This window comes from Phalacrocorax carbo, chromosome 6 (assembly GCF_963921805.1).
Source record: "Phalacrocorax carbo chromosome 6, bPhaCar2.1, whole genome shotgun sequence".
Lineage (NCBI taxonomy): Eukaryota > Metazoa > Chordata > Aves > Suliformes > Phalacrocoracidae > Phalacrocorax > Phalacrocorax carbo.
In genome coordinates, this window is record NC_087518.1 from 57,865,363 (window position 1) to 57,886,063 (window position 20,701).

The following is a 20,701-nucleotide window of genomic DNA, read 5'->3' on the forward strand; positions in this document are numbered from 1 at the left end:
TGTACTTTTAAATTAAGAAATAGGATAGAAAGCCCAACAGTGTTGCGATTTATACAACACGTATAGTGCAAACACCTTGGAAGCTGTGAGAAGGCTTCAGGGCTTCCTTTCTTCCCCCACTGGACAAAGAGTTGCAATTTTGAGGTCTCTGGGCTCACAGTTACCAAGGATGCTATTTGCTTGGGTTTTAATTGTAGTAAAAGTCTGCAGAGCCTGAATAAGAAAGGTCTTTCAGGGTTTTTATAACAAGCTCTGCCTCCGCCTTGAGAAGAGCGTCCCTAACAGGGATGCGCTTATTCCAGTTTTCATTTCTGGCCAAAATAACAGCACGTCGGTCTTCAGGCAACACGTGCAAACCAACTTCGTAAGCAGGGACACTCACACGATCCCTCCACCTCCGCTTCTGGCACGTTGGCGCTCCCTGCACTTGAGCTAAGGCAGCCGGGATCGCTCCCCCGACGGGAAAGCGCCGCAGACGCGCCACCGCTGCCAGGCACCGGCTACTTGGACCACAAGGTTTTTTTCTACTCAATGCACTTGAGTATTACTAAGAAGTTTTAGAAAAAGGCTGTTAGCTGACTTATGCTCCAGTCTTAATAGGGGAATAGGCATTGAAGTTGGGAGGATTTTTTTTTCAATCCAAGTTTATCAGCCTACAGAACTCTTTCTAGAGTAGGCTATTCCTATTGCAACTAGAAAGGGGAATGAGCAGGGCCAGAGTATCACCTCTAGCAAGACAGCGTGGAGGGAACCCCAACTCCAGCCCTTGTTTAAAAAAACAAACCCCCCAACACTCTTTTATGCTAAACTTGATCAACTTCTGCATTTTCATTCTTACAGCGTGTGGGCGAATGGCTGAATCCTTTCCCGCTGCAGCAGGAGCCTGTGGGGAACTGCAGAGCGCCAGGTAGACTGAGTTTTTGGGAGTAGTCTGGGGCCAGGCACACGTGGAAGGCACTGCGCAGCTAGTGCCGGAGGGAAAAACTGCTTCTGACTGGGGAAGAAGGCATCGGCAAGACTAGGTTGTGCAGAGCGAGAAGTGGGAGGCCGCGCAGGTGAGAGCTGCTGTTGTTTGCGATTCAGCTTCAGATTTAGGCCCCTGGCTCTGGTGACGGTCCCTCCACCACCAAGCCTTGTCCTTGCTCTCCAATACTGGAATGTAAGTACCCTCCCCCTGCCTCACCTCTGAATTTTCAGGTGGCTACAGCCAGGAAAACCGCCCTCTCTGCCTCGCCGTGCAGCTACGCAGGTTAGGGTGGAAGTCCCCGGCTAAGCGACGCGTGCCGTGCAGCTCACCTCCGAGCCACGGGAAGGACACCAAGAAGCCTGCGGTGTTAAAAAGGAACATTTTATTGCAAGAGATTACAGACCTGGCACTACGGCCAAAGTATTTCCATTACATCGAAATCGCTACCCATGTATCAGGCAACAGCACCTGCAGAGCACGGTGGATTGAAATACCTGAAATCATAATGCAGTCAGCTTTTTTAAGTAAGTACGACCCTAAAAAGATTTGTTTTAAAAAACAAACTATAAAAACCATTTTTTTAAATAAGAAACTGGTGTTTAAGTATCCAGACCATTAACTACCGTGATAATAAGAGAAGTCTGTTAACCATAGCGCTCAACTGAACAGGCTTCTTTCACAGCCCTTACATTTAGTTAAAAGCAAGTACTTGTTATTCGCTGTTCACTTTCCCACATTTGTTCAGCTAACATTTATCTTCTGCAGGTTTTCAGAGTCAGGTAGAAGACTTACTGATGTGCAGGATGATCCAGAATCACAACTGGCCCAGGACAAGCATCGGTGTCAAACCAGCCTTGCAGGAACAGATCTCCCCGTCTCAGTCCTGTGGCACTGACCTTCCGAAACTCTGGGTGGACGCACTTTTCTAAGCCCAACTCATCACTCGCGTTCCTCCTGCGATCCACTTACCTCAAAGGCCTTGGCGATTTCCCTGAGCGTGGCTGAAAAGGTAGGACTTTGAACAGGCACACAGCTCAAACGCAAGCCTGGCCCAGGACATAAAGCCCAGCCGCTCCAGTCCCCGCCGTCGGCGCGTTAGGCGCCCGCTCTCCCTCCCCAGCGGCGGGTGCTCGCTATTGCCTGGTCTGCGCCTTTTCTCCCACAGGGAAGAGTCGGCAGCTCATCTCCTGACAGCACGGCTGGGCAAGGTGAGTGCTGAGGAAGCAGAAGTTGGATCTTCGGGCAGAGCCGGACCGCCTCGGCTCGCGGGAGCAGTCCACCTAATACAATTCACACAGTCCTTATAAAGCGGTACATGGCAAACAGGAGTAAACACCCAGGGATCTTTGTGAGCCAACGTTCGTCATCCCCCTGCCTCCGTCTGCCGCCTCCCACGCATGCGGCCTGAACGCACTACCACGTGGCAGCAGCTACCCACAGGCACCTTAAAGTCACCTTTCCAGAGGAAACCTCTTTTCAAGCAATGCAAACAAGAGCTTTTTGGAAATATCTCTGGGGCTAGGGGAGACAGGCGATCACCTTACAAAACACAGGAGCGGTCTTCTACAGTTTCCCAGGCTTCTCTAAGCATTCTGAAAATTCCTGTGTAATTTTCCAGAGGCTACTACTCAAGAGCTTTACCAGAAACTAGGGGAACTCCAGAAACATGTAAGGCTGTGATAAGGAACCAGCGTCAAGCAAACAAAAACCACTACGCCACTGCAGCCTCTAGCCCGAAGCCAAACAGCCACCATGAACAGACTCGCACTTGTGTTTGTATGCGCAGTTCTGGACGTCCAGCTCTTCAGCACAGCTGCCACAGAGCCTCTCGAGCCACACACCTCAAAACATGGGATTCATGTAATAGAGAGACTGATTTAATTAATTCTCTTCTACCAGACTATTTAGAATCTCTGTAACCCTGGAAAGGGGGATTTATATCTCCTTGTAGGTGGTGACAGAAGATCTGCATTTCCAGACAGCAGAAACCAAGAAAACTCATAGTCCCACTTGAGGACTAGAGGCTAAAGGAAGCTTAAGGGTACTATATTATTATTAAAAATAAATCAGTCCATATCAACCATATATGCAATTAATTTAATAATAAGAGTTCTAGAACTTCTGTATATTTTTCAAACTACCTTCAGGATCTGACGCACGCCGGGCACGCAGCTCCTCATCAAAAGAATCTCATTTTGGAAACCGATCAGGCCTAGAGCTCCCTGCCCTTCGAACACAGCCTTGCATTTTACTGGTACATAAAGCAGCTCGCTATTGGGGTTTAAACTGAATTAAGCAGAACGAATTAACTTTTTTCCATTATTGCGAACCTAACAGTTTTTTTTGCTATTGCTAAGTTCTGCGCGGTATGGCTTCACCTCACAAGCATTCTCAACAATACTAAACATCATTTGCACTTAATTGATTTTTTCATCTGTTAAACAGCCACAAAATCTGGTGCTCTCACAAGCACCTTTTTTGGTGAGAAGGGTAAACAAGCACTCTATTAAAGCATTAGAAACATTCAGGGTGATTTCATCACTTCCATTCTGTTTCAACACATTGCTGTAAATATTCCCTTTTCATAGCTTATTAAAAAAAAAATCCCACAATCATCACAAATTTAGAAATCTTAGTCTGCATACACATAATTTGTCCGCATACACGATTTGTCCACAATACACTTCACCATCCCAGTTCTCTCTCTCCTAAAATCTCTAAAGTATTTTTTTCCTCCAGCCTTTAAATGTACTGATGCAGATTTTTCCAGTTTAAAAAAAAAAAACACCAAACAAACAGGGCGGGGGTTGGTGGTGAATGGATGATAAATTTTGACAATAAAGCTAAAGTTATCTGCAGCAACATGTGCGGTAAAACACCCGCTGGCACTGATTTTAATGCTAGCCTTGACGGAGCTAGGATGGCCGCGTCTCAGGACCGTGTCCTGCAGAGCTGTGCGTTTTTAGCCCAGCGATTTGTTGGGACCGTTAACAAGCCTGGTGTGTTAACTCTGAGCTGGGCGCACAGAGGAAGACAGACGTTTATTCGTGTTTTCAACCACTCAAATGTGATGCGTCTGGGAACAAGTCTGTTTATTGCAAGTAAATGTACTCTTTAGGATCATGATAATCCCAAGCAAGACAAATCAATTTCACAAACTTAATTCACACAATGCAAATAAACGCTTCACATTATAGACATTTAGATTTTCTTTAAACCTTTTTATTTAGAGATTTTTCTGGTAAGGAGATATACCATAGGAAAGCAATTTCACTGGCAGTGAGGTATGTATATACTCTACCAAAATACTCCTCTTGTTTTAACTGCTTTTAACTTTATTTACATATAAAGAAAATATCAATGCATATCCTTGGCTTAACTACAGTATCTGTTACCCTATATGAGTAAAATGAAATGTTACTTGCATACAAAATTGATTTGTAGAGGAATCGGATTTGATTTAAACAAAAATCATGTTCTGAAGACAGTTTAAATGAACAAACACAATTCATCATGACCAAGACACCTGCACCATATTTCCATCCTCACAGCACATTTATTTCAGTAATTCTGTAAGTAGGTCCTTAGCATGAGCATAGTGTTACAGTTTTCATACATATAATCACATCCAAAACAAGCTCTAAAATTTAAGTTGTAAACATTCTCTTCATATGTAGAAACATTTCAATCTGTGTTCGAATTTTCTAAAATGATCAATCTTTTAAACAGAATTATAAATGAAAAGTCTACTCTAACCGTGTAGTGAGCAATGCTTATTAGTACATTTCTACAGTGTTAAATAAAATAGTAGAGAGGCAAACTTCTGTAAGCAAGTCAGACTTTAAGTAGGTCATCAGAAAGAAACAAACTTGTTAAAAAAAAAAAAAGATGCTTTGTAATAAAGAAAGTTGGATCGAATCTACTATGATACAAAAACATAAGGGTAAATACCATCTTTGTTGACAAGTAGGAGGTAGCATGGATGCACCGCTTTATTGTCAGTGAGAAATGCAACTGAAGTAAAGAATATTTCCTTACCACAAATTTCCAGTATTATGTACATATTTCTCTTAGAAATTTGTTTAAACAAGTTTCCCTCCACTTTTTAGTACAAAAAGCCTCATGTGATTTAAAAAAAACACTTAACACACCTAGATAGAATAGTACTAATTGCCCTAGTTGAATGAAACAGTCTCTTGAACTATGAAGTACATGATATTTAATGCCCTAAGTTGAGTAAATTGTATTAGCAGTTCTTGGTATTATACAAAACACTACATACATACAAACAAAATATAATAATATCTTATTTTACTATGTAATTCTTTTTGGAATAAACAGAGCCTTGATTTGGGTAACACTGAAGAGAACACGGTTTCTTTGTTTTATTAAAATCTGTCTTTTAAGTACCCATGTGCAACAATTTAAAAATGGCTGCCATACATGTAATGGTCTTGTATCGATAGTGAACACAGTAACTGACAAAAACATAATAAACCTTAAAAACACATCTTCCACCCTATATAAAATATAAAGACTACTTACTGTAACTGTTAAGTATTCAATTTATTTTGATGTTACTGTAATCCACTTCCTCTATTTTTCTGTCTTTAGCATTTATAAACATAATTTAGTGTAGCAATTTATTTTAAAAAATGACAAAGTATTTCAAATTTACATCCAATTAAAATTTAAACTGTTTCCTTGTTCTATGATGCTGCTTCTGCCATCAGTAAAGAAAATGAAGTTTCAGTAATTGAAGCAGGCTTTTTAAGTAGTGATGTGACTTCAACCATGCCAGCTCCAGTCCGTGGAAGATTTGCGTTGACAATGTGTCGCTGCAAGTGCTTTATCCAGTCTTCTTGAACAGACAAAGGTCCTCGAAAGACCAGACCACAAAACCTATGCAAATATTAGAATTATTCCATCAAGATATATCTAGCTCTACTGAAAAGTTATAAAATAAAGACATTAAGTGGAAAGTCTTAATTTTCTTGAAGTTTGTTTCTATGTATTTTAACTGAAAACCTTCATGATTGAGTTCATTTGTAGTAACTGTGAGCACAAACCCCCCCTGCAGTTTATACAGCTTTCACACATTTTTAACACTAGCACAGTAACAATCTGTTGTTCTTACATAAGGTTTCTTTCGAAGGACAGAGTATTACTCGGACATGACCAATAAGACGTTAGCCAGAGAACCAGCTGGCAACCTAATACCCGAGTATGACTGATTCAAGTCCGCTTGTTCAAATTAATGAAAGCAGGTGACCGCTTCCCCCCCTTATTGTTCAATTTAATCACAAAAACATTTACAGGATACAATCTTAAATTTTCTTACGACTAAAATTAGCAAGCTCTTAAGAATGTGTTCTTTCAATTAAAATAATCCTATGTACCTGCATCTGAGTATGTAAACTTCATCAGCACTATGAGGTAATGGCAGCATTTTTTTCTTGCTTCCAGATCTTGACCTTGACTTCTTTTGCTTACAGTCTAAAGCTAAGAAGAGAGAAATTTCCATATGTGAAAGTGATACTTCAATGAGCGTTAACCAGAGATATTTAGAAAGCATCCCCTATAGCAGTAGTGAAAAGACATTTACCTCCTTGTTATTCTACATTTAATTATAATGTAAATCCAAAACAATTACAGTGCTCTAAGAAATTTACTGGCAAAACGCATGAAGCTTGCTTTTTTTAGTTTAGCACAGTGCTTGCTCTTTCAAAGACTAGATAATTGACATTCAGCATTAAACTGTTGTTTTAGTATCAGCAAGCACCTACTAACCTATTGCAGAATGATACAGAAGCAAAGCACCATTGGAAATTCTCTTTCATGCATAAACCGCTGTCAAAATCTTGGAACTTGTTTTGTAGTTCAAGTACCATCATCAGTCCACTCGTGTTCAACAAGTTACAACTTCACAAAGTTGTAGCTTTCAGCTAATACAATCAAGAATTTATAGTTTGAATAAAACACCTGCCATTTGTTTGCAACATAAAGCAAAAATTTGTCCTTTTATTCTAAGAATTTCAAATGAAGCTTCCCCCTCACTCCTGTCTGAATTCTAATGCGTCTTACAAAAATTATGAATTAATCCTTGGCAGTGGGAGCTGGTATTAGGACAATGAAGAGGGAAGGCAAGGCCACTGCTTAAATTCAGTCTAAGCGTTTGAAACTATGTATAAAAATAATGTGTGTGAACAGGGAACACATAGCAAATGGGTTCAGTTAGCACTGAGCTCTGTACCTCCCACAAACAGATGTAACAGGAATCTGTAACAAAACCTGGAGATTCTAATAAGCAGGCAAAGTTGGGGGATGAGGGGATTAAACTGAGTTAATATTGTTATGATGAAAACAGCTGATAAAGCTCAAGAAAAAACAAGAAATTTAGGACTGCTTGAACTGAGAAGTATATCTAGCTACACTCTATTCCAAAACACAAGACACCGACACTAGAACTCCACAGAAACCTGAAAGACAGTAACAAGTGGTATTCTCAATACCAAAAAGGCATAACACACTGCTACTGAAGCATCTTAACAGTAAAATTTTAAAAAATTGTTACACTTGTCTAAGTTTTTACTCCTGTAATATAAAAAGGAAGAATAAACCTCTTAGTATTCTGAAGCATAAGACATCATCTGGTAAGGCAAAACATACTGATTTAATCACACAGTCTTGATTGCGTCCTTCGTTTTTCTTATGTCCTTCAAATGAGCACCTCTCAAGCTTTTACCCTGTAGCCAAACTCTGGACTTGTAGATACACCAGATATTTCCCAGTTCCATCCCCAGATTTAAAGATTCCTACAGTATCTAGAAAAATTAGAATGGATTTTTGTGGTTGGAAGGTACCAGAGAACTAATCAAACAAGTATAAAGCAGATACCAACCTAAAGAGCCTTCCTTCAGACCCCAGGTCAAGCCATCATTAGGAAGATGAGGCTCAACAGCATTTTTTTTCTGATAGCAACAATGAAAGCAGTCTGGATATAAAGACAGTAACCCAAGGTGGCGGGGGAGAGGGAGGCAGAAACGGCCAAGATAACTTCTGGAAAAGTGAATAGGCAAGGGGTTCTTAATGCTTTATGCTCTCATCAAAAGCATATTCTTCATATAATTAGGAAGAAAAAAATCTAACTATTTTTCAGGCTGTAGGAACTACCAAGTAGCATAAATATTTAACATATTGCAACACCAGTAACAGCATCACCAGAAATGCAGGCTGATAAAATACTGAAACCCAGACACCCATTCTCTGAAGAGAACTATTTGCACGAGGGGTGACTTATCTGAAGCAGTTATTACAGCAAAAGCTTTGCCATTGCCTATTTTGCAGAACATCATGGGAAGGAGGGAAACAGAAGTCAGTATTATTTGAATGCAAACACATCCATGCGTTGCACCTGATGTCGGTTAGTTGATGTCAGTTGATGAGTCAAAAAAAAAAAAAGGCAGCAGACAGCAGGCTCCTTTTAGAGAAGCCTATCTACATTTGAAACAAGAGCTAGCTTATTTCCTTCATGTTGGCAAACTTAAGACATTCATTCCCATCAAGGAATTTGATTCTACTGACATACATCCCAAGCATTTCAGAGAGATTTCATTTTCTTACTAGACCTGAACTGGTCTTCCACAGAGTTCCGGAAACCTAATGTGCGCGTGTGTGTAATCATTGGAAAAAACCCAAACCCAGCCAAACCCCTCTGAACTACCGTGCAATCAAATAGACAGCAACACAAACTGCCACAATATATCAGGAAAGGTAGTTTCTACTTCCTTGAAAAGTACCTTTTCCAAGAACAATGAGAAAATGAGGAAAACGAAAGAATGGGCATCTTCTCTGAGCCATTTACAACAGAGGCTCTAGACAGAGAAATTACCAAGCAAAGAACAGAAAATATCACAAAAAGACATCAAGAAAAAATATTCAGATCGCTCAATGACTTCTTAAAGTAACTCTGCTAAGATTGGAGGTGAATTTGCCCAGGCAAGAAGCTGTTAAAAAAAGATAGAAAATACTGAGAATACTAAATCTGTGTTCTGCAAGGGGCATTTTTGGTTCCTTTTGTCTGTTGACCTAGTAAACATATCCCTTCACATTTTAGGGGGCACAAAGCAGCACAAGTACATTTTGAAGTTACTTCAATGAAGCAGGGAAGGAAGTGGAGAAAGAGTAACATCTGAGTAAACCCGACCGAAAACCAAAATTTCAACACCTGTTATCAGAGACATGTACCAGTGACTGCTACATTAATTTTATTTTTGTCTATCCAGAGTAACAAGTTTAAATGAAGTCACATGCACACACTTAAGTACTCTGTTGATACGGCACAAGTGCTTGCAAGCATCGAGTCAGTCACGCCATTGCCTCACCCATAAGAAAGCATAGCCACAATCTGACCAAAACTCAGTTATTCTTCTTCCAATGCCTTTACTGTAACAAAGCACAACCTCCTCAAAGTACGTTTTTAGCACTTTCAGGAAGAGACCAGGAATAATTTAGCTCTAGTAAGCTGCACGAAGTTGCAGCAAATGGCCAGAGAGAGGCAGGAACTATCCACTGTTAACGCCTACTTTGTGGATGTCATGGCTCCCAGATATCATCCTTCATTCTCCATAAAGGCCCAATGATTTTTGGAAGAAGCCTCCTTCCTTCAAGTTTGGCCACCTCATGCCTCCTATTTGCTAATACAAAAACTTTTTGTAAATAACCAGTTATATCATTTCATCAAACCTCTGATACAGCATGACAGAGAAACAACCCATTTAGAACAGAAGACAAACTTTGGAGGAATCTCCTTGAGGCACTCAAGTTCAACTTCAGAGCACACTATTTAGAAAAATATATGCTGGGTTAGAAGGCTGTATGTAAAAACCTTCTTTACCTCTGCAACCGCTTATCAAGACAAACTACAAGCAGATGGAGACAGGAGGTTAAGATGAGTGTGCCTAAAACAACACGAAGTAGAAAAGTCACAGTTAGAGGCCCTTCATGCCATGGCATTTGGTCTGAGGTTCCAAGTTAAAGCGCAGCTGTGCTCATTTGCATGCTCTCTTCTTGATGTCCCCCAACATGGAACACTTCCCATTTCAGGAAGACTGAAGCTGGGTCTTTATTCAGACTTCATTACTTTTGTCATAGCGTACGTAAACCAACACAAGTTGAATAACTGCACACATAAATGGATCTAATTAACCATTTAAAAACACTGCCAATTAAAAAGTAAAAATTAATAATCTTTCTTGTATATTTATTCACAAATTTTTCAAATTCAATCACTTGCTTTCGATCCTCATCATTACTGCACAGTTTTACTGTGCATTAAAAAATCATCCAGTAATTTGCTCCATGAAGGATTTTATAGGATACTAAAAATTAGCTCATTGTGCCAGGTGATCAGTTATAACAGCACATAATAAAGACACACAAAGCCAGCAGATCTCAGATGTCTGCTGTAGCTGCATATGCTTCCACAGTAAGCTGTCTGAGGCTACAATGTTGACAAAGCAATATTAGAAATTATTTGGAAGCGTAATGGCCACGTGAACTGCTACCTCAGTCATACTGTTGGCTCAAAGGCCAGACTCCTTGCTCAGTATTCTGTTGTTCTCTCCCAGACGTCTGAAAAAGCAGTCTCCATCTACAGAAGCACAGACCAAAGACAGTGGTGATCCCCAGAAGATGACAGCTGGTAAGAAGAGACTGAGAAAAGAGTCAAAGATAAGATGTAAAAAGCCAGGGAGCAAGAGAATATCAAGAGCGTTTGGGGAGGAAGAGAGGGCTACAGAGAAGAAAAGGAAGGAAGTTCAATATACAATTGTTCCAAGAAGAGCAAGATGCATTTTGAAGATTTTGCACTGGTCTGTCCAATGTTGTAAAGATAATCAGAAAGAAGCAAGTTCGCCACATTCTCTGAGAAACACTAATGTTCTGCTATTCATCAACACTGGTATAAAAGGAAATCAGCGTCTACTCAAGCGATTAAATCATTGCATTGATCAAAATTGGACTGCATTAAAAAAAATTACATTCCAGTCAGACATCTGAAGACCATCACATAAGCATTAATACAAAAGCAAATAACTATCCAAATGAACCTAGACAGGCATTTGCTATACAGTGGATCCATACTGATTAACTATAGGCACAAATAATAAACACTAATTTTGAACAGCCAACAGCCTAGAAAGTTTAACTTCTAGGATGTTTTGCTTGAGTCCATTCTCAAAATTTACCATTATGCTTAACTATGTCTACCATACTGCTAAAACTGTCAAGTTGCATTTAAAAAAAAAAAGTAAGATTTATCTAAATGTGATCAAATTACTGACTCTGAAGAAGCAAGGCAACTGCTAGAAAAGCCACACGATAACAGTCAATATCAAAAACAGATGCAGAGAGACCGATAAACTGAGCAGAAGACCAATACGTAAGCTAACATAGCGCTAGGAAAGGTCTCACTTTGGCAAGATAGAGAGATTACCATATTCCTCTTACTGAGCAGTAATGCCTAGGAAGCTCCCATAACCATTGCCAAATTGAAGAATTACAGCATTCATGTTTACACAGTTATTTAATTACAGCAAGAAACAGACAAATATCCAGCCAGCCTGATTTCTTTTTGCCAATTATGTTTACTTTAGAAGATAGAAGAAAGGCTTTGTGGAAACAGAAGGAACCTGTACAAACGTATCCTCATTGCCTCCATACAGGTTCCAGGCTGAAGCCAAACTGAAGACATCACAGAATTGCTCTCAACTGCAACCATTTTCAGTAAGAAAAACTGAAATCTCCCCAAGAACAACACTCACAGCAAAGTTTAAAACTAGTGTGTGCAAGCAAGACCTTGCATTAACATCGTCCTCTTCTCAAAACTTACAATATAAAGTGGAATATCAAATAAAGCCACTGTTTAAAAGTGTATTTTCTAGTCTACAAGCCTTCCATTGAGCTTGCACGAAAAGTCAACGAGCAAAGTTTGCAAACTTCACAGAATTACATCAGTTCTAGTGGTAACGAACAAGTTAATACAAATATCCACTGGTTGCGTAATATTACAGCTAGAACTTAAGCCTCTCTAAGTCATTGGTTTCAGTGAAAGGACTTTATCCACATAGTACAGGCTATTTATCTGGCTCGGCTCCAACTTCTGAGATCAAAAGATATTTTGTTTCTAAAACCTTTTTTTTTTCCTAAGCTTTGTTTCTACCTCATTTTGTTTCTAACCTACTTTTAAACAAGCTGCTAGGTCCCAGGATACAGGACTCAGGAGTTTTCTTTCAGTTCTTTTAAAGAAAGTGGCAACTGTTCTGATGAGTATGCTACTACTTCACTAGCAAAATACATTTCTTAAAGAAAATAAACAAAAATCCCTGAAAGCACCTTAATAAGCTACCTTCACTTTTCCCATTTACCAAAAGGGAAACTGAGGTTCAAGGAGCTTTTCCAGGATCCAGTCTCTGCACTGTCCTGTTTGCCACAGTGCCTCCTCCACTGAATTATTGTTAAGATTTCAATGTGCAATTTAAATATATAGCTATTGAAAAATATTTTACCAGTAGGTATATAAGCAAAGTAACTTACCACAGGGCTAATATCAAAGCACAGTAGTGGTAAATGAAGTCCACTGTCTCCATCTTTCTGAGTAAACGTGAAAATTTTCACAATCACTAACTAAAGGCATACACTCCTACACATTGGACATTACTGCGCCTGCTGACTTACTTCTAGATCTACTTTGCTATAGTACTAACTTAGTACCACGTAAGACCTGGCAGCCACAAGCCCAGTTTGTAAAAATATTTCTTTTGGCCTTCTGCAGAGAAAGCCTGAAACTTAGTTTATTTGTAATTAGTTATGCTAAGAATGACATCTGCAGATAAAAAAAAAAATGCATTTTTCCAAAGCATTATGTAAAAGTCTGTGCTGTTGACACAGAAAACTCGATGGCTGCCCTTCTTAACTACTGGACATTCCAGACTTCCCATCTCCAAATCTTCCTCACTATACTCCATGTCTGCTCCCCAATTTGCCGTCAATCACAGAAAGTCCCACTAATCTCAGTAATAATCCAAGTAAATTCAGAAATTGCCTACAGCCAAGCAAACTGCAGGTCTCTGGAAGTGAGTCAAAATACGGGCTATTAGAGGCATTTCAAAATTAAGGGTGTTTTATTAAAAAAACATCAATAGCAGTGCCAAATGCTGTACTACACTCACTCCATGTCAGACCAGGTAGTTTTTGGGTTGTGAGCCAAACAAGAAATGAAACCAACTACATACAATATGTTGTTAAAAATAGACAAACTGTAAAATTACTTGCTTTTCCTATTTTAACTACAGTATTCTTAGTAATTATATGTACTAGATTGTAAAAATTGCTTGTTGGTTTGTTGTGGGGTTTTTTTTCCCCCCCTCTCATTTTTGAGGTACTTTTAAACACTTCATTAGAAGGCCAACTAGCTGGTTTGGAAGTTGTGATATTGTCGGAGAATGAATTTAAGTGACCATCTCTCAGTTTTGCTTACATACCTTAAGTGTTGGATCCAAAATAAATGAGTAAGAATGAAAATCAGACATGAGAGTGGACAACAGCAACATACCTTTTCTTACAAGTTGCTGAAGTTTTATGGCAAATAAATTGTTTATCAGCAGAAGCTTCAAAATTATTTTGAATTAACATATGCTTTTGTCCAGTCTGATGAGGAAAATGTATCATAGACAGACTTGCTTTTACATCTGTAACAAAACATACCTGTCCCAGTCAAAAGTCCAGCACTCTTCTTTCGTGCATAAGCGCGTAAGTGGTTGGACAGGCTAACAGCACTTGTAAACGTCGTATTGCAATGCACACACGTTCTAAGCTTCACAGGCATACCTATCATTCAAAAGAAAACTATAATCCAGTTCTCTCTTCAAAAAATGAAATTCTCAAAGCGTTGTAAAAAGTTTTCTGCAATAAAGATGGTTTAAAATATATTCACTGCATTGACGCAATTGTTTAGTATATTAGAAGGATCCAAGTTAACCGTTATTAGTTTTCCATGTAGTGCTTTAAGCCAAACCATGTTATTTGAAAAAGAACAGAAAGGAGGCAACTTGAGCCCATTAGGCTACTCTGCATTTAATACCTACTATCAAGTTCCTACAGGTCTCCACATTATGAAGCTCTAATCCCAAAATACAATCCTGCAATTTGAATAGCACAATTCTGTTGAGAAATTTCAGAGCTTGCAACATTTCCAATAGAGAGAATTTTAAAAGTCTAGTCGACAAAGTGGTAATAAACGTGTTTTACCCAGAAGACTGAAGAGCTCAATACTAAATTAGGCTGCTGTCGAAGGCTCGGAGAAAAAGGTGGTAAAACACACCACTGAACAGCTGCTAGACAAAACATTTTGTTCAGTGCGTTTTCTGTTCATTACTTTAGAAGCGCAATTGATAATGAAAGTTAACGATTTGAAGGTTTTTTTGCTAAAATCTTTGTGCTAAGTAAATGATCAACAGAGCAACATGCTATTTATCACAGGAAAACAGTGAAACAATACTGAACTCCTCACTTACCAGACAAAGAAACCATTATAGCTTATCCCCTGCTCAACTTCCCCATAATGTTTCTCCCTTCATTTTACCAAAGATATATTGTTTTGGTCTACCAATATTTCAAGTTCTCTACTAATAAATTATTAGAAGAATAAATTAAAAATAGCTAAGACTACTCAGCTGGAAAGCCTCTGTTTGCAGGAAAGAAAGAATCCTATTCTCCAGCAGCCCACAGAAGACATGCTGTTTTTCAGGCAAGTTACAGAAGAAGAACACTTGGTTGGTAAAAACCTTTTTAAAAACTAAAACCAGGATTAGAATATTTGCCTTTTTAGGAAAAACAGAAGAATTTCAACTTGATGTTAAATATTTTCTTATTAACTCAACTGGCACAGTGCGTTAGTTGTCGAATTCTGTTACCTCAGCCACAGATAATTATAGGGCCCTATATGTAACTGTTAGTACTATGCAAGCGTATGTTTATTTTTACCTGGTTGTTCACCACAACCAAGCAGGCGCTACCTAGCATTCAGCAGTAAATATTAAACAGAAAGCAATACACAGTGTCAGGTTTGGCAAGCTAATCCTTTAGCATTGTTTTTCAAATCGTTAAGCCTGTCAAAGATACACTTCCTTTATTAAGCAATCTCCTGTCTTTAAAGGACAGCCACAGACGTCCAGAAGACATTAAAGGTAATTCTGTTCCACCTCTACTGTATCATTTTAGAAAGCCACCTTTGGTAAGAAATTGATCGCCACACTTTTGTAGTCCCCTAAAAGAACTTCTGAGCACATTGGATTGTTAATGGTTTTATTTGTTCAAAGGAAGACAAGGATAGAGGTGAAAAAGTACTAGGCACTGCCAGTTTCACTAACCTGCACTGGGTAATAAACAAGAAAACCAAGAGAACCAAAAAAAGTCAGGGGTATAAAAATAAGAACTTGTTCCTCAATCTAAAGAATCCTGGAGCATTATACAGTGGTGTCCAAACAAGAAACAGGTAAATGCAAGCTCTACGTACACATTAAAAAGGATGTTGTAAGAATTCTCCAAGACTAGAAATAACTTATGTGACAAGTAGGTTAAAACATCACCCTAAAATCCTGCTCTATCAGTATACAGAGTATCTAGGAAGTTGATTGTAGAATTGTTTCATTAGCACAATTCTCAGTGGAGGGGCTGTATTGGGCAGGGACTGTGCATTAGAAACCTGTTGGCTACAACTGTATTCCAACAAAGCCTGAACCAGCACAGGTCTTCACCGGGAGAGACAGGCCCTAAGCAAGCATCAGTTTCTCACAGCAGCTGCAATTTTGAAACAAACAAGAATTAATCTAGGTTGCAAGAGTATGTTTGCCTAAAACCACCAAAATTAGTTGACAGTGATTCACCAATTTGGAATATTATGCATTTATAATGGTATCAACAGTTCTGTTAGTTTGAGCAAATGCTGCTTTGCACAGACCTCAAAGATTTACAGGAAGTAGTTCCCAAACCAGCTGTTCTAATGCCCAGAAACAGAGTTACAAACCCAAACATTTCAGAACTGTTAGTCTACCAAATATGCATGGACACTTCAACTTGTTATTGCGGGATGTGTCTTCTTCCCTACTGAGGCTCATTTTGTGTCCGCTTTGAATTTGTATGCCCAGCCATATGCAGAACAGGAACTATGTTCCATGCAAAAACCCCCCAGTGCTGCTGAGGGTTTTTTTTTCACTTTAGGAAAAACACATCAGAAAAATTTGCTGTGCTACCTCTCACAGTCAGTGTCCTCTGGAAATGAAACAAGAATTAAATGAACAGAATCCCAAATAAAATACTCTGCACTTGTACATTTTCTATGAACTAAAGGATTCTCTGGAAATGTTGTGAAGACAGCTAGAAACATCATCTTACCTGACTGCATAGTCAAGTCCATTTTTTGTGGCTGATACATCAATGGACTGTCTTCATTTAATGGAAGAACACATTTCTGAACAAACCTCTTTCTTGCAGTTTGATTATGGATCTTTTGAGGAGAAATATCAGGATTCCTTTCTTCTGCTAACCTCTTATTTTTCAGCAGTTCTATCAGTGTAAGTGACTGATTTTTTTTTTCATCATGTAGCACTGCTTTTGTTTCATCACATTCATTTAGGAAACTCAGCCCTTCTTCCTCCGATGCAGACACAGATGTATCTTCAGTCTTTAGGCCATTATGGTATGCTTCAAGAGGTATAACATTCTGAGATAAAAAGTCATCATTTGATGCAAATTTCTGAGCGACAAACGGTCTGGGAATAATGCGGCGACTGTTCAAAGCCTTTAGGATTTTTTCATACTTCTCTTCATTTTGCATCATCTCATTCAGAACACAGATCGGAGACTTGTGCGCGTCCCACTTGGTTTTGCCAAGCCTCTTCAGGTGTCCTCGCACATGATTAGACAATCCAATTTTAGTATCGAACCAGCCTCCGCAGAGCTGACACGTATGCTCAGAGGAAGTTTCAGATTTCTCAATTGCTACAAAGAAAATAATTTTCATGGTTTTTTGACAATTACATACAGTCAAACATTACAAAAGCAAATCCCAAGGACAAGAAGAGAGGCTTTACAACAAAGTAAAGCAAGTCATGTTTAGTGCTCAGTAAACCCCTTTGTCCCCTTTACTTTATACCCAAATAAAAAAAAAAAAAGAAAAAACCCAAAAAACCAAACCAAAACCCAAAAACCCCACAGCAAACCCAAACCAAAACAACTTACCTTTTCTAACACGCTTAACGGGAGTTCCTGTTCCAGTTCTTTTAAAATGTTGCATTTTGTCACTTGTTGCTATCTGTTCTGGTGAAACAACATGCCGGGCTTCATAGCTTAGTCCAGCTCTGTGAAGATGTCCTCTGACATGATTGGACAATCCAACACCTGTTTCAAAGGTTGCTGGACAGTACGGGCAGGACTTCTTCTCAAGTGACAAATCAGTCCAATGGAAAACTGAATTATGCTTCGGCAATGCTGATCCTACATTTTCCAAGTTCTGAGGATCATGCAGATCATGCAGGAAGTTACTACCCTCAGCATCTTCATAATACTCAAAATAAAAGCCATCATTCTGCTCATAACCAAGCGAAGATTTATCACCAGCTTCATGATCTTCCATTTTACCTTTGAATATGGGGAATAGGTTTACATGCTCCTGATTAATATCACCGTAAGATTCATCCTCCACAGACTGTGTAGTGTAATCACATAGTTCAACATTATCCCATGAACTTTCATCCTCCGTTTCATAGCTGTCTTTTTTTTCAGCAGAGTTAAGTTTCTGTAAAACAACAACAGTCATTTTATGCAGAAAATCTGGATAGCAATCCAAATCATCTCCTGCAACAGAGCTTTCCCTCTTGGATTCTTTAACCACTCTTTTTACAGCTACATGCCTACGATCTTTACAGCCTTCTGCCCTTTTGCAATCAAGATTATTTGACTCCACGACAAAACAATCATTACGGGGACTACTTGATGAAGAAAATAAATGTAAAGAACTGACAGAGCTGGACTCTTCCTTTTTTAAATGCAAAGGATAAGAGTCACTAGATTTTTTAATCATCCTGTAGTTTTCATATTTGTGTCTATATAAATAATTACCACTTGTTTTGACACTAGCTTTCTGCTTTGCTGCTTGATGAAAACATTTAGGTTTCTGGTCAATGCTATTTCTAATCAAAAAGGTCTTGTTTGTAGAATTTAGATTGCACACACTTACAGATGACTGCGAAACGCTTTTCCGAGCCTTCTGTATCCTGTAGGGCCTCTTGTGAAGTTTTGTGAAGTTACTGGACTGTGAAGTAGAGCCAAACGATCTTTTTACATCTTGTTTTAAAGCAGAGTTCTTTGGAAAAGTGGAAGATTGTTTGAGCAACTGTTTCGTCCTGCCACCAAAATCTAAGGATTCTTCTATTATGCTGCCTTTTCTTTTTTCTAGTCTAAGATGGCTACCAAAGGGATCAATGCGCGATACTGAGTGCAAATATTCCACGTGTTTTTTTAAAATGCTTCTAGCTGAAGTAGTAAATGGACACATCTTACACATATATGTCGATGACTTTTTTGAGGATCCTAAATATGGATCTTTCAAGGATGCCTTTTTCTGTGATTTCCTCTGGGACATGTCGCTACCGATAATTGAACATTTGACTACTGCTCCATGAGCGATCCCTCGATGGCATTCCAGTTCATTTTCTGTCACAGCCATGAAATTGCATTCCTCACAGCAATAATATCTTTTATCTTTTTCATGGGTCTTTGCATGCTGCACAAACGTTTTGGGACAATTGGTACCAAATACACACTGCGGGCACTGTAACCGTGCACTCCTACCCTCATCCTGAAGTTCTTTCAGCTCACGGATTTCTTCCATCAGTTTCTGCCTTCTTTCCTGGTGAATTATCATATGTTTAAGAAGTGAATTACGATCTCGAAATGTCCTTCCACATTCCCTACATGCATAGGGCCTGGGGACATTGAGATGTCGGAAATGACTGTTCCCATCTAAATGGTACATCATATGCCTATGCAGATGTTTCTTCTCCCTAAAATTCACATTGCACTTTGTACAGGGGTAAAATGATGGTTCATCAGTACTGAAAGTAGATGGCGATTCAGAATCGTTCTGTTCACATTTATTTTTTAAAGTATTGGAAAGAAAAGTGCTAGTGTGAACAGGAGAAGTATCTTCTGCACAGTTACTAGTGGGACTATAAATGAGCTGCTGGATAGCATCAACAGCTTCCAGCTCTTCATCTGTGGATTCAGGCTTTACTTTACTCAATGAATATTTTTGTGGTTCTACTATTTGTAGATCCTCATTCTGCTCTAAGAAGTCAACATTTAATAGTTTTGATTTACTAGGAATACAACTGGTATCACCAAAACAGTCTTCTGTATAGCGTGTTATTTTACTAACATCCATTTTCCTTTTTCTCTTCTTTTCTAAACCTACTTTACAGTGAATAGGAGACTTCTCTATTGTTTCTTCATTTGTCATAAGAAACTGTATGAACTCTTTCTGGGGATCCCAGTTGGGATCACATCCTGATCTAAAACCACCTGTACCTGAGGAAATGCCTGTTAACGTATCGACACAATCATCTTTTACTAGTAAATCTTTATCATCCTCACAAACTTCTACTTGGCCTACTAAAGTGCTGTCTACACTATTTCCTACTGATTTCTGTGAATCACAACCAATTGAAGCAGAGGTAGGTAGATTTTTAATGGAATGAGTCAGGTTCTTAGCATGTGCTACATCAGGTAACAAAAATAAAACTTGGTGCTGATTTGACTTCTGCGTTGTACTCTTTGCAGGCAGCTGAAGATCATGAACCACTGCCAAAGTTGAGCAGGAATCTGTGTGATGACCTACAGGCTGTCCAGTGGTTAATGAAACACTGCCTTTATTCATAATGGAAGTCTTAGTTGAGGTGGAGTGTGAAACTGGTCCATTAACAGCAGTTCCTCTAGACAAGATAAAGTTTTCACTAGAAACAGTAGGAGCACCAGTGTGTATAAATAGAGAAGTCTGGCCTCCACTTAAGGCTTTTTCAGATCTGTCCCTTGATAGCTCCTCAGGCAGAGTCAATGTATTGTTCTTCTGAAATGACGTGTCACTCTCTGGTGGTTTAGGAATGCCACCTTCTTCCTCAGATATGAAATTATCATCACACAGGATTTCTTCTTCTTCTTTAGCACCAGTGACTTCAGTATTTATCTCTAAATCATCCATATTGCTGGTCTGTCCATTAAGTACATTTATACTAAAAAACAAACAAGAAAAGAATCAGGCAACCACAGACATAATGGCAATTTTAATTCACAGTTTTCTTCAGGATCACACTTCTTCATACTGTAATTTAAAAATATGCCTTGAACTTGTTAAAAATGTTGGGTTTTTTACTTGGGGTATTCAAGACATGTCTAAAATTAATCAGCGAAGCAATTGAAAAAATTATACTTTTTTGCTATGCTATATTGCTAACCATATGGCAAACCAGTCACTGCCCAGTATCCCAGTTCAAAAAAGCCTGAACACCTACATGCAAGCAAGATGGGGGAAATGAGATTGTCAAAAACTGTGCAAATACGTTCTATCTCTACATTAACATAAACAGAGTTTATCTTTAGCTGTTTTCTAGAAGTAAAACA

The 20,701-nt window shown here is 38.9% G+C and overlaps 1 protein-coding gene across 11 annotated transcripts in view; it reads right to left on the reverse strand.

Moving 5' to 3' along the window:
* Window positions 1-4,042: 4,042 nt before the first annotated feature.
* Window positions 4,043-20,701, reverse strand: part of ZNF644 (zinc finger protein 644) — a 78,317-nt gene continuing 61,658 nt past the window's right edge. For 10 of the 11 annotated variants that reach the window (XM_064455476.1, XM_064455482.1, XM_064455475.1 and 7 more), the window contains 4 exons: window positions 17,267-20,313; window positions 16,421-17,026; window positions 6,367-6,469; window positions 4,043-5,869 (listed from right to left, as the gene is read on the reverse strand). In XM_064455476.1, coding sequence (XP_064311546.1) covers window positions 5,677-5,869; window positions 6,367-6,469; window positions 16,421-17,026; window positions 17,267-20,282 — 3,918 coding nt within the window. In that variant the 5' untranslated portion in view covers window positions 20,283-20,313 and the 3' untranslated portion in view covers window positions 4,043-5,676. Of the gene's footprint in view, window positions 5,870-6,366; window positions 6,470-13,732; window positions 13,856-16,420; window positions 17,027-17,266; window positions 20,314-20,701 lie in introns of all 11 variants that reach the window. The other variant, XM_064455485.1, reaches the window with a different exon arrangement.